The sequence below is a fragment of the Protomyctophum parallelum genome, assembly GCF_964188405.1.
Source record: "Protomyctophum parallelum genome assembly, chromosome: 13".
NCBI classification, from domain to species: Eukaryota; Metazoa; Chordata; class Actinopteri; order Myctophiformes; family Myctophidae; genus Protomyctophum; species Protomyctophum parallelum.
In genome coordinates this window covers 21,616,399-21,631,167 of record NC_139708.1, presented here as the reverse complement: position 1 = coordinate 21,631,167, position 14,769 = coordinate 21,616,399, and the positions used below count along the sequence as shown (strand labels likewise).

Sequence of the window (14,769 nt, the reverse complement as noted above, 5' to 3'; positions counted from 1 at the left end):
ATAATGGCTTGGGGTTTACACCCTAGCTCCTAGCATGTATATAAATTGTAAAGTTCATACAATCTAAAGTTTGTTTAGTAACTGAGTCAATATGCTTAAATCCACCGCCCTGAGAATTCAGTTTGGCAGAAAGCAAAGATAATAATGCTGCTGGTGCTTCTTTATATACGCTGCAGGTGTGATCTCTAATTTAAAACACTTACACACGAACATATTCTGTTATATACCAGGGGTTCTCAACCCATGGGCCGTGACCCCTCGGGGGGGGGGGGGGGGGGGGGGGGTCCCCAAATTATTAATGCAACTGAATGGCTGGAAAATGGAAATGAAGAGTTTACATAGTACACAGTACATGCATATATTATCTTAAGTTTCAGTATTAATTTATGATATATTTTCTCTATTATTAAGGATATTTTTGCAGTCAGTTTGTATTGGGGTTTCAGTTTGTATGCATGGCCAAAGCATTTCCGGGGGTCCCCAGCCAAAAATGTTGTAAACCCCTGATATATACTACATATACTTTCCCTGTTACTTACAACATACAATAAATACTTAAAAAAGTTGTACCCTTAGTTGAAACTAAAAAGATGGTTGTCTACCACCATCTGCTGGAGAAGTAACCACACAAGCCTAGCAAATAACCAGTTTATTGACTTAAGCGTGTCATCAGTAAACCTAAAATTAAATTAACCTATTTACAATATGCATTTCTAAAATAATAGATTAAACGTAAAGACTACTAGTTTATTCATGTTAACTTATTTAATTATAAAAGTCCTTTCCCCCAAAAGGATTACAATGGATGTAAAGTTGTAAACGGACATTAAATAGATGTGCATTACAACAATGCAATGCACCAAAAGTACTGTACAAGGAAGAAATATGTTCAATAAATAAAACTGTTATTTAAATAGAATTGCTCAAGCCAAAACTTCCCCAAAGATTCCCCATCTTTGCCATTAAATTAGTTCATATAAAACTATATACAGTAACTATATTACACTACATGTCCTCTCCGAGTCTTTGTCACCATTCACAAAACACTTAAAGTGCCACATAATATTCTGCTGATCCATTCAACACAACACAGTTTTTGATTTCAGAAATATTGTAAGTGTTCTTTACAGAGTATTTTGGCAGATTCTACAGTTCTTCAGCTAATCTTACTTTAGTACTGCAGGTGCCACAATAACCTCTTCAACCAATGCAGCAATATGCAAAAAGATGTGCAACTTCCACTCTGGCTAATGGTTAGTTTATACATTGTCTTACAACAAAATATAAATGGGGTGTGTCTTTACCGTAAACGTAAACCATATACAGCACAATACACACTTCTCAAAAACAGCCACACTCAGTATCAGTTCTCAATTGGACATCAGTCTAAAACCTTTTTTTTTGCCGGTACCACCGTTTTTTGTTTCAGTCTAATTGGACTGTCTTACCAATGCACACAATGTACAGAAGGATGCTCAGGTTTTTCCATTTAATGACTTGTGCCTCAGTCATATCATGAGGCATTGTTGTTGTTGACGACCTTTCTCTTGCGGACGGTCACGAGGTCATAAAAAGGGTCCCTTGTGATGCTTGCTCTGAACCAAGAGATTAAGAAAATGCATTTTCTGTTTAATAAGCTGGAGAGACATGGAGGCTCCTTTTACCATACAAACACTCAGAATATAGTATCAGAATATAGAACTATTCCAAAATATAAATCCCTCAAGTGTTACAATTACAGGTCCATTTGTTTCAATTTTTACACTCTTACAACTTAAATTAACACTGCTTCCCAGTGTCTGGCTCTCACCTGATGGACTTGATCCAGTCGTTACGTTCGTCTGTGCTGGCTGCTCGGAGTATATAGGACTGGTGCTTCCCCTCCACCACTCTGCCTTTGTTCTCCGTCTTACACGCCTTGATCTTCTGCCCTTTAGGGTTGAATATCTCCAGACAGTGCTATTCACAAACATAAACACACACACACACACACACACACACACACACGTACATGAACATGAGTCATGACATAACATAATGCTTGCTATTAATTTACATCGTTTTCAAGCAATTGTTTAAGTACTTCGCTGGGGCGATGTAGGTCAAAGCAAAGGCTCTATGAATCATACACAATCAAATCATTTGTGTTAGTTTATCCATTTGTTACTCCACAAAGTTAACCACGTTTGTAATTAAATGAACACTTTGGATTTCATAATGTAGGGTTGCAGAAGCTCTTAATGGAGGAAGCTGGGCCCTGCTGTCAGACTAACGCGTTAGTGACATCTGATACGTATAGAAGGAACTGTTTTAGCTTATATTGTACCTGTTTACTTGTGTCATTGGTCTCCCGGACACATATGTTTTCCAGTGGAATTATTCCAATTGGGTTTTTATCCTAAGGGACATAGACATATTAGAAAACATTTTGGCCTGCTTGACAGACATTGGTGTTTTCTGTGCCATAAATTATCAATATCTCCCCAAATGACTTACTGTCGTGTATTCAAAATAATACAGGCAGCTGTCGGTCAAAATAAACCACCTCCTCTTCCAAGTCTTCACCCTACCGCCTGCACAAAAGGAATGAATATGATCCATCCGTCAAACAATCAAAATCAACCCTCTAAACATGAAATATTATAGTCTTCTGAAACCTTTCTTTTTGTCACTTCTATGTGTGTGTGTGTGTGTGTGTGTGTGTGTGTGTGTGTGTGTGTGCGCGACTGACTGCGAGTGTTTGTGTGTGTGTGTGCGAGAAACAATAAATACAGAAGGATCCTCTTACCCAGTTTGAGGAGCCAGCCTTCTCTGTCTGGGTTGAAAAAGGTGTGTGTGAGGTCATTCCCATCATCCTCAGGGATTTTGAAGGGCTCGCTGCGAATACTCTCGTATAGTTTCTGTAGAAAATTATTTGACACTTTGTTTAAGTGTGTTAAAAACATCTAAACTTGGTTATATCGGTTTACAAATGTACATTATAACTACTACAATAAGGAAGGAATCATTTTGTCTCAGACTTTAATACAAAAAAATCACACTCATGTGAAGTGAGGGGCGCTCTTATAGTCATACATGACATCCCGTACGCATTCCGGATAGGGGCGCTAGCCCCTCAAAAATGGATATGGGCCTAAATTATAACTTAGTATTCAGGATGTTCACCTGAAAGAAATGTCGCTATTTCTTTCAGTATTAAAACGTTTGAAACCTGTTGAAATGGAAGCGTGACATGGTAGAAATGTGTCTTGAAATGTCTAAAAGTAATTGATAAAGTGGAGTAAATTTTCCCTCAGCATACTGTATCAAGAGCTCATGGATGGGTGCAGATAGAGAAGAAAGGCACCCCTTACCATGAGGAGTTCACTGGGCAGATCACCACCATTGTTGATGCCTCTGTTCATGGAAATAAACTGCTCCAATTTAGGCTTGTCTTTTACACTGGGGTTGTGGAGACTGGTGTTCAACATGATGATGGCAAAAGACAGGATATAGCAAGTGTCTACACACACACACACACACACACACACACACACACACACACACACCAGTGAACAAAGATCCTCAGTGGTACTTTATCCATTTGTAATTTAAGCTGTCTACATGTTGTACCTCGGGAAGAACCCTTGTAATTTCCTTGCATTAGAGTTCCACAAATGATTTAATTTGTTTCTCATATCTTTTTTTTAACCATACAAAACTAGATATTTAGTTGACCAGCTAGGGTCCCCCAAAGGGTCTATACTTCTGCTCATTTCCCCCTATATCTACACCAAATACCGTCTTATTATCTTTTTTTTGTCGAATTGAGAAAGACACTTAACCCATAACAGCTTTGCCTGTGTGCTCATCTCAGCCATCTGAGCAGCCATCTGCTGGGTGAAGCTGTAAAGTAATTTCCCCTTCCAGAACATGATCAGTTGCACCTGCACTGCTTACCACTCCTTAAAAGAGACTTGTCATTCACAGATTCCCCACACTGATGAAGGCTGGATAGCCGAAACATCAGATATGTAGAAAATAAATCTGTTGAAAATGAGTTATTTGTGTGTGCGACCCTTCTCCTATTCTATGACCGTTCCAGAACATTCCCATTCCTTTCCCCTTTTTCAATTAGGTGTCTATTCCTCCTACCTGTTGATTGGAAGACCCCAACATTACATAAACAATAGCGCATTGCAAATGCCTCCATCATTCTATCAATCTTCTGGGCTTCTCCTGGGAGACGAAAGCTCCACAGAAACTGTCTAAAGAAAATGACAGAGATGGAGAAACACATCATCAAGCAAATCTGCATTTATGCACGCGTGCATGCTTACAGAAAATACTATGACACAATGTGGGTTCAAAACAAACCTTAATGCCTGCACCAGATTCAGACCTGAGAACTCGTGCAGGTCTACGAAGGCCTTCAGTACATCAAGGTGCATTTCTTCCCTGTATGCATTTAAAAGTTGACATCATATCAGCAACCCTTTGAAATAACCCTCTTAATTATCATAGTCACCAAGAGGATGATGAATGTAATCATTATGAACATTAATTGCACATTTTCCTCATGTTTGCTGATATCCACATCAGGTTAATTAACACAGTTATGTGTACTGTACCTCTCTCCCAGGAAGTCCCCAATGGCAGTTTTATTGAGTCCCTCCTCTTTGTACAGAAACTCTGCCACTGCCTCTGCTTTCCATTCCAGTAGGACATTTTCAACCAGATAATTAATTCCCTGGAGCACATAGTACATGGAAAGTCAAAGGGATGAATATGAATGGCATTTTGAATACACGTTAGAAATGTTTATGTACATGTGGTTGTACACCAAGATTTGGAGCATTTAGGATAATTCGTTATCGAATTTTCAATTACAATCCCACTGCACTGTTCATAAACTAATTTGACTGACATTACATTTCCCTAGAAGGCTCTCAGCCATGAGAGGGAACAGAATTGCCAGAGAACTAATTCATTGATACAAAACAAAACAGAAGAACGAAGAAGGTTAATCTAAAGGATTTCTTCAGCACCATTTCTAATTTCTAACATGGACTTCAGACAGTCACCTGGGATCAGATAAACCATTTGATATGTTGACACTTCTCATACACAGTATGGCTTTAATGCAGAGGTCATTCGTAGGGTGATTTTCTTTTTGCTTAAAGGACAACTTTAGTTTTTTTCAACCAAGGTTCATGTTTTAGGTTGTTATTAGAGAAAGTAAAAGATGAGTGTTATTTCTTTTCCATTTGCTGCTTTCTTTCGTTTTAGGGATTTTAGCTGTTTTGTACAGGGGGGCGGGGGCATTCGAGCATGGTACTAAATATGTATTTTTTTACAAAATATTATGGAGATTTATTTTTTTATTATTTACTATAGCCCTAATAAACCAAATTACATCTGGCCACAAATAAATCACAGGATCTACTGAATGTGAAGGTAGCCTACTGGGGGGAAGCCACACTGTGTGTAGGCTCAATGTCAGTTTGACACATTCAGTAGATCTCGTGATGTTTTGTGGCCAGATGAAATTTCCAGGGGTTTATTAGGACTATAGTAAATAATTAAAAAAGAAATCGCTATAAAATGTTGTAAAAAAATACATATTTAGCCCCATGCTCAATGCCCCCGCCCCCCTGTCAAAAACGGCTAAAATCCCTAAAACGAAATAAAGCAGCAAATGAAAAAAAAAGAACACTCATCTTTTAGTTTCTCTAATAACAACCTAAAACATGAACCTTGGTTGAAAAAAACTAAAGTTGTCCTTTAACAGGGTAGATTTAGAAGATATAAGTGGTGGTCGTCACTAACGCTTAGTGGCATTCTGTGCGTGCTCTACTTCAAGGAACAGGATGTGGCTTTCTCCCAGCTGCTCATCTTCTGCCTCCGCACACCTCGCTCTTCCTCTGCACCAACATCCGTTCATGAGTCAAATAATCTTTTCTAGCCTCGTGTGGTTGCCTATTGCAAATTGAGAAGAACTGCTACTTACTACTTATTTCTACTCGGTATGAGTGATAAGGCAGAAATTCACGTGTTTGCTGTTGTCGGTACTGTGCTGTGCATTTCATGAAATTGCACAGTGCAAACTGCAAACCTACAGTATGCCAGTAGGCGTTGAATTATTTCCCTATACAGTATGTCAACATTTTAACACTAAAACGTTTATTGCAGCCTATAGGTTTAATGGCAATATACCTGATAGCCCTTTCTCTAGACTTTCTCAGACCGGGTCAAAGCTGCCCCCACTCTAGAGACCTTTAAAAACATGCTTATCTGTGAACTTTAATTCTGCCATACGGCGGATTCTGCCAATGCTTTTCCATACTTAATGGAGCGTTTTTATAAATGTTTTCTGAAATACACTATGGCAAGCAAAGCACCAATGCAACACCTTGCAACACCTTGCATTGGTGTAGTAGCCACCTTTTCACTGTAGAGGACTCCTAAGTTCACTTGTTTTGTGTTTTGGTGGGTTGTGTGTGTATGTGTTTAGTTTTTCTACTCCCTCCTGTTGTGACTGACAGACATACAGACATATAGTGTTTTTGTTGTCCTAGTATAGCCTTTTTTGTATTTTGCTATGCCTTTCTCTTCTCTTTCTTCAGACTGTACATGGAGATTGGGAGCGTACGCGTACCACATACTACAAATCCCAAAGTATGAAATTGATGAACCTATGTCTCCTCCTTCCTGTTACTGTATGTGTATCCTACGAGAAATCCTCAATGTTCATTTAAATCTCAGAGTTGAATTAACATGGAGAATTGTAATGTGTATGCACCTGGTATTGTCAGTAGCCTATCTGTACATACACAGACACACACATACATACTGTACATACAAAAGCTCTGCCCATAGGATATAGGCTACACTTAGTCAAGCCATAAGCTCACCTTTTTGGGGTCCATGTTGAATTTCTTTTTCCCACTCAAGAATATCTTGTTCTTCAGTGCAAGTTTCCTGTTGGAAAGTATAAGGCAGATTAACTAATCATAAAACCTGTCCTATTATTGGTTAGGTTTTAGCATTGTAGAAAGTGGGTCAGTATACGTAGGCCTACAGTGTATGTAAGACACGCACCATGAGATTATGACATGTTGGTGTCACATGAGTAATACATGGTGGCTTAACCACTTTGTGATATGACAAAAGACGCAGGAAACACGCCTGTGGACCATATAAACTAGATTGGATCATTGGACTAATGGGTAATGATGAAATACTGGGAATACATAATTGAAGTCATTACTTAAGCCATATATACTTCATTGACAGGAGTAGGCCACCTCCTTTTCCACCTCTACATGTAGTACAAACTGTTCTGAGCTTATAGATCTGCTATTTTTTGCCAAGTTGCCCCAGAATCGGGGCTCTACAGGTTCAAGTAAGTGGTTAAGCATCACTTATGTTTCGAGGGGGGTTTCAGTGTGTGTGAAAGAGCCAGTACAGAAGAGGAAGAGGCCCTATTGACTGAAAATGAGCAATGAATATGCGAGCTGTGCTGTAACTCACTTCTGCTCCTCCATTTCAGCGTGTTCAATTTCATCATGATTTCCGTCATCAATCACCAACCTCAGCTTGTAAGAGAGCGAATTGACAAAGTGTGAAGTGTCGACATGGACTATCATGAAGGCCATATCTTATGCTAGCTGTTAGTTGACACACTGTATAGGCTGTACATTATAGGCTATATGCACTATTTTATATAGGCTATAGGTATAGGCTATATCACCACAGTACCTTAATGTCATCCAATAGATCACTCTTATGTAAGTTGATTGGTTCAACCTGCTTCCTTCCCACGGGAACGAGTCTTGTGGGACCTGTGGGATGAGTGTTACTGAGATAAGAATAATTTGAACAGCATTCATATTGACTCCCAGTCACTGATTTAAATATTCCTTACAGCCTTCAGTGTGGGAGATAATTATGCTGAGTTGACAGTACAGTAAATTGTCATGACAACAACCTCCACACCTACGTACTGTATCACTGGTCACACTGCATGTGCATGGCTGTTTAACTATCAGTTAAAAATATCTCCTGTTTCTTCAGAATGCCTCTTTCTTCAGAATGGAGAATGGACTTGGTCAGCCTCTGGCAAGGCCATACAAAGTAAAATCCCCAGCGTTAACGTGGTGTGTGTAAACACATGTAACCAAATGGACATGCAGTCCATTATGGTTATATTTTCACACTATCAGAGTTACAAATTACTGTTACTGCACTGTGTCAAATTGTCAATGAAAATGAAGGTACTGCACTGTGTCAAATTGTCAATGAAAATTAAGGTACTGCACTGTGTCAAATTTTCAATGAAAATTAAGGTACTGCACTGTGTCAAATTGTCAATGAAAATTAAGGTACTGCACTGTGTCAAATTTTCAATGAAAATTAAGGTACTGCACTGTGACAAATTGTCAATGAAAATTAAGGTACTGCACTGTGTCAAATTTTCAATGAAAATTAAGGTACAATTGTTTTCAAGTGGATTGGGTTTGTCCAGAATCCAGATGCATTTCTGCAGGACAGCAAAATGGTCAAATAGCTAATGGAAATTGTAATCAAATAAAACACCACTACACTACCTGGCTTATACTTTGACACAAAACTGTGAACATATTTGCTGAGTAACATCTAATAATTGATATTAATTCGATTTGTATAGGACTTTTCCTTTTTAATTTCTTTTTTTACAGAAGCTATAGCTCTAGTCTATAGTGACTAAATTACACTGTGAATAACAATACTTGATTGACTGAATACTTTAACAGTTTGCAGGGGGAAAAAACTCAGAAAGTACAGTTCAATTAAGGTCTGGTCTGCTAAGAGGATTTAAAACCCAAGAAAGCCTATGCCTTTTTTCCCCGTTTATTTCATTGTGGTCCTTCATATTCAATTCATCTCAAGTTTGTCTCAGATATATACTAGTTCCTCTCATACAGTAGGCTACACCAGCAAACCGTACGACTGCACCCCTTGAAAAGAAAGTTTAGTGTCTGTGTCAGGCTAGAATGGAAAACAACATATGGTAGAGTAGATCAGTGGTTTGCACCACCATTTGATGAGATTTAGCCTCAGTCTCAAACCCAAACGAAATAATTGTTTGATATCGTTGGATACAATTTTGTCCACAATTCCATGGTTTATTGATATGGGACTGGTACCATATAGGAGAGATAACAGGCAAACATTGATCAAAATAACAATTCCTGTGTAGACTTCTTGTAAATTAAGTTATGCAGAAGTTTAAAAATAATTGAACTATTGAGAGTGTAAAATGAAACCAAATCGACCTGCAAGCGTCCATTTGGTTTCATTTTACACTCTCAAGACTTAAAGGTCGGTCCATTTGGCTACCAACTCTCCATCATTTAGCTGGGGACAACTCAGACCCTCCTCAAGGACCACTGGTGGTCCCCGACCCACTGGTTGAAAACCACTAGAGTAGATTATAACTTTGAGATTAAGAAGAGCCTACCTTTTCCCCAGAGGAAGCTGTCTTTTCTCTGTACATTCATGTTGTTGTTGTTGGTGTCAGTCAGAGAATGACTGATGTTACAGAATAAGACCATTAAGATGTGTCAGAGAGAAAAGGGGGGGCAGGTGCTGCTACATGCCACCACAACTGTATCCTTCCACACTCCGATGTCCACTACTTGGTACGTCACAGTGGGTTCAAGATGCTGGTTACTGTTTACGATTCCGTGCAGTCACCTAGAGACACCATTCTTGCTGACAAGGCTATTGTACAGTACAGTAGCCTACAAAATGTTGAAATGTGGTGTCTCTCTTTCTCTCTCTGTGTGTGTGTGGGTGGGTGTGTGTGTGTGTGTGTGTGTGTGTGTGTGTGTGTGTGTGTGGGAGGGGGGGGGGGGGTGTGAGTGAGAGAGAAAGGGGAAATGAGAATAACCCAATATGCCTATATATGCAAATAAGAACAGTAACACTTTAAGACTTCTCTACATTTGGCCATTGATAATCTGATCCTCAGTGGATCTTCTTTCATTTCTAAATCTAAACATATGGCCCCATCTAGTGTATACTGTGGGTAAAACACAGGCTGAGGCTACCAATAACATTACAGGAATATGCTATATTGCTATAATACGGCATAGCTGTAGGCTTACTGACTGAACTATAATATTCTATAATAAAAAAAATGAAAGAAAGAAAGAAGAATAAAATAAACATTTTGAGAAATTAGCCTATAGCATAATGAAACATATATTATTTTAATTCACTACAGTTTGTAGACTGAAGGAATGCTCAATGCAGTAGCTAGCTGTAGGCTATAGTAGGCCTGTGTCACCCACATTAACTACTTCCTACTGTCTGTCAGGACAGCAGGAGTTGAGCGGCGCGAGAACTTGCGACTACACTACATACAGCACGGCGGATAGACGCTCCAGAGCACGACGGACATTTGAGAGAGAGAGATTTGACACAGCGTCGTTAACTGAGTTTATGAAAAGTTCTCTCTTTAAAATACTCTTTAATACTTTAATAATAGTTTTTTCGTTTTGAAAAGTTTGGACAATGCAAGCCATCAAATGTGTGGTGGTGGGAGATGGGTAAGTTCTGTACAATTAATCAAATCTTTAATACTTTAATGCAGTCTGCATTTTTGCTCTCATTGCCTTTATAACTTCAATTGATAGAGGCTATCTATCCCTTTGACTGTAGCCTAATGAATTTTTTTTTAAATGTAGGAAAAGTTAATTTGAAGTCAATGATGCGTTTAAGCCAGGCCTGTATAGGCATGCTATGCATTTTATTTCAGCAGTTTCTAAAGCCATGCAGCTTTGATATAAAATGAAGGGAAGACAAAAATGGAAACAGGTTGGTGAGATTGGTGACAAAATGCATAGTCTAGCCTACAAAATGGATGCCGATTTATAAGGAGTTTTTTTTTTTTTAGTTTTTTTTAAATTAAATCGCGTTTCAATAGAGAGGAGAGTCTCTTTTGATATTGACGAATTGACAATTTATATGCTGATTAATAACCCTTTATTTATTATCTTTGCTTTAGCTATAGGTGGTTTAGCTGTTCTCCTGTTTCACCCTTCCGCTTTTGAAACAGATGATAAGTTCCTCTTTTGGGCTTATTTTTCTACTCTTCAGTTCCTCTTTGGTCTGTGAAGTTCACTGGAGCTCAAAGTCTATCAGTGTCACACAAATTAGTTGACTTGATCAAATTGAACTTAACAGTTTGAAGATCTCTTAAGTTTCTACCTATTTTAATATTTATATTTGTGCAGGATATTATTTTAATACATTGACTGATAGCTAGCTACTTGAGTTGTCTAAATTGTGTAATTGGCTTTATTTCATCACACCCCCTGGCTCTGGCTTCCGCATAGGCCTATACGTGCCTTCAAATAATAACAACATGCTTTTCAAACTAAATAGAGTGCTCTATAGTAGTGTTTTTTTATATCAAGGTCTATTATTTATTCGGCATTTGATCCACAGACCACCATTTGATTTGGTTTCATTTTATACACTCTCAAGAGTTAAAGATCTATAAGGGTCCATTTGGTTACCAACTCTTCATCTTATAGCTGGGGACAACCTGGAACCCCCTCAAGGACAACTGGTGGTCCCCTGGTGGTCCCCTGCCCACTGTTTGAAAACCACTGCTCTAGTAGTAAGATGTTCCAACACAGTACAGAGGAGGCGAGGCAGCTGTCATTGCCGTTGACACTTGAGTTGACTATAGATATAGCTTTCCCTCACCACTTTTGCGTTTGTCTGCACAGAACCACCGTCTCTCCCCAGGCTCTCTTGTGTTGTGTGGCACATTTTGTAGTTTCAGAGAAGTTTTACTGTCAGAAATAGGCCTGCAATATACGGCATGCTGGATTGGTGGAGGAGGTACGTGGTTTGACATTCTGTGTCAACTCAAGCACACACACAGTCTGCTGTACTGCAGCCTGTACTGTACTGCTGACTGTGGGCAGGCTGGGAGACAGTCACAGATGTCGAGAAGAGAGAGAGAGAGAGAGAGAGAGAGAGAGAGAGATTGACCATGCATGTCCACACAGCAGCCACGATGAATATGTATGGTACTGTAAATGTGGTATGAATTCGTATAAGCATTATTAATGTTGTACTGCCAGCCATGTCTGCTTCTGCCAGACACGTCTTCTTGCATTTATCAAACAGAGCTAAATAGAAATCACTACTCTGTCTGCAGTGATGGTTTATCAACATTATAACTCATGAACACAGTATCATGCAGAACTGTGTGTGTGTGTGTGTGTGTGTGTGTGTGTGTGTGTGTGTGTGTGTGTGTGTGTGTGTGTGTGTGTGTGTGTGTGTGTGTGTGTGTGTGTGTGTGTGTGTGTGTGTGTGTGTGTGTGTGTGTGCGTGCGTGCGTGCGTGCGTGCGTGCGTGCGTGCGTGCGTGTGGGGGTGGGTGGGTGGGTGTGTGCGCGACTGCGCGCGTGTGTGGTAATTCCTGATTTATGGCAAAGGCAGAACGATAACTAGAAAAAGTGCCCTTCTGGGCACAGGTCTCCACCAGGATAGGAATGTAGGACATTGCAGCTTGCCTTCATCTGGTGGTTGGATAAAAGGGAAACAAAAGTAAAAAAATCTGAAGGAGTAATAATAGAAAATGTGTTTTACATATGTCGGCCTCCTGGTGGCGCTATAAAGAGCAGATGTGAAAAATTCCAGGCAAAGGTTTTTCCTTGGCCTCTAGGGAGTTGGCATACAAAGTTATCCACAGATCCGTGCAGTTAGAGGTAAAAACACTTTTTGGCCAGTTATAGCGCCACCTTGAGGCTGAGTTGAAATTGTTCATGTGGCATTCCGTCCTCGGCCTAGTGGGAATGTGGGTGCACAATTTCACGGAAATCACGCGATGTGTTCATGATTTGCAGCATTTTGTTTGAAACTGAGCACTCCTGTGAACTTTGGAAGCCAATCTTAACCAATCAGGATGGAGTCTGAGAAATCTGAAAGACCGGTTTCGTTGAATGGCTCTAGAGAGACTGTGTACCAATTTGCGTGATGTTTGAAAAAAATCTGTAGGTGTACTGTGCAAAAACTTGTTTTGCACAAAGCGGCCTCCTGGTGGCGCTATAACAGGCCGTTCTGGAAAGTTTGGGGCAGCTCACGGACACACACACGGACGGACGGACGGACGGACGGACGGACGGACGGACGGACGGAGTGCAAAACATACTCTCCCCCCATGCCTTCGGCCTGGTGGAGACAATGACAGTGGCGCCTAGTTGTGCCACAGTTTCAGGGTGACTGTTGTGATACCGTTTGTCACTTTATTCCTTAACATTTTGATGGGTGCATTGCTAGCACACCCACTCCCTATACTGAACTTATAGGGGCTTTCCTTTTGACTTCACCTGTAATCTGTCTCTAGTACATCTAGTCATCGCCAGAATTCTACATCAAAGTTGAGTTCACTGGGATTTCAGGACACGTATACAGATGTACACAAATGAGAGAGATCATGACATAGACACACACATCAAGAGAGATCTTGACATAGACACACACACCAAGACAAAGACAAACGGACAGAACCAGGACAGAGAAGCAGGTCGAGACTAAGAAGCAGCATACGCTGCAAAATCCAGTGTTCATTTAATGAGAGGAAAAATGAATGAACACAGGGGATTTTACAGTGTAGGACTGTACTGTATATCTAGACCAACAAAGTCAACAGCATGTGTATATGAGTCAGAGTGGCAAGAATAGATATACAGTTAATATGGTGCATATCATAACTCAGACATCAACACCCCATCTTCCTCAATCCTCATGGTTAATTTATCTATTTGTACACTCTCAGAAGAATACTAAGGATTTTACTGTGCAGATTTTCTCCCCCTCATTTTTTTCCTTCATTATGTCTGTTATAATGCGCCTAGCCTTGGGTGGCACTTTCTAACCGTGCTCAACAATCCCTTCGCGAGAACAGGACTCCTCAACCCTAACATTCCTTCTCTCGTGCCTGTACTTGCAGGGCTGTTTTTCCTGTGGAATTTCACTCTCAGCTGCAATTCTATTCAACACCCTCAAAGATGTTTTTTTTTGTATATAATTGTGGAACAAAGGAATGATCCTTGCTAACACAGTATATGCTTTTTATATACTTATATTTCTAAACAATACCCATTCTCTTTCTTGACAGTTGCGGCAGCTTAGGAGTGCACATAGCTGTATGGTGACAGTGAATATATGAAAATATGTGATAATATGAACACTTATTGCGACACTTGCCAATGACCATGAGGGATTGGAGTGCTTTTCAACTAAGTGACAATGACAAAGAACCATTTCATATCCATGACTGCAATTATAGAGTCTATATATCAACTGGCCTAGCCAACGCACCACATTAACTGTTGTATATATGCTAGAGGAGGCCATTTGACTCATGTACAACATGCTTTGTGCCTAGGGAATGTATCAATATTATATCAATAATGTATGAGAGACTAGATCTGGGATTTTGAATATCACATGGCATATACTGTATCTTGTCATGTCCTGCATGGTCACTTAAGCCTTATTTTATACTTGTTCAAAGTTTATAAATGTAAATAAAATATGCGAAATAGCCGATCTACAAGCACAAGGTTGTAGATCCGCTAGTTTAGCTAAAATGTATATTATCGTCACGATACGATCGCCACAAGCTGGCGATGTTATCGTCACAATATCGTCAATATCGTCATAATATATATATATATTGATTATTAGGTATTTGGCCAAATATATTGTGACGTTTGTTGGT

The 14,769-nt window shown here is 39.6% G+C and overlaps 2 protein-coding genes across 3 annotated transcripts in view; one reads left to right on the top strand and one right to left on the bottom strand.

The window, feature by feature from the left end:
* Nucleotides 1-1,041: 1,041 nt before the first annotated feature.
* Nucleotides 1,042-9,574, bottom strand: LOC310869275 (cytohesin-3-like). Its single transcript, XM_083779924.1, has 13 exons — nt 9,482-9,574; nt 7,733-7,823; nt 7,513-7,572; nt 6,894-6,960; nt 4,611-4,729; nt 4,357-4,437; nt 4,135-4,247; nt 3,354-3,502; nt 2,789-2,900; nt 2,497-2,573; nt 2,327-2,398; nt 1,811-1,959; nt 1,042-1,595 (listed from the first exon to the last, which is right to left on the bottom strand). Exons 1-13 carry the CDS (start codon nt 9,519-9,521, stop codon nt 1,514-1,516), a joined length of 1,212 nt encoding a protein of 403 aa, XP_083636050.1. The 5' UTR covers nt 9,522-9,574; the 3' UTR covers nt 1,042-1,513.
* An 837-nt stretch (nt 9,575-10,411) lies between these two features.
* Nucleotides 10,412-14,769, top strand: part of LOC310869190 (ras-related C3 botulinum toxin substrate 2-like) — a 19,505-nt gene continuing 15,147 nt past the window's right edge. For both annotated transcript variants that reach the window (XR_014570137.1, XM_083779799.1), the window contains exon 1: nt 10,412-10,574. Coding sequence is in view for 1 of the 2 variants with exons in the window: in XM_083779799.1 (XP_083635925.1) it covers nt 10,540-10,574 (35 nt within the window). In the remaining variant the exon portion in view is untranslated. The remainder of the gene's footprint in view (nt 10,575-14,769) is intronic.

Bases quoted from the DNA above. Each gene is read 5' to 3' on its own strand.
- LOC310869275 (XM_083779924.1), bottom strand. From the start codon at position 9,521: ATGAATGTACAGAGAAAAGACAGCTTCCTCTGGGGAAAAG. The intron at 6,961-7,512 runs GTGAGTTACAGC...ACTTTCCAACAG, and splicing joins GCTGAAATGGAGGAGCAGAA to GAAACTTGCACTGAAGAACA. The intron at 4,438-4,610 runs GTACAGTACACA...AAATGCATACAG, and splicing joins GGGGACTTCCTGGGAGAGAG to GGAAGAAATGCACCTTGATG.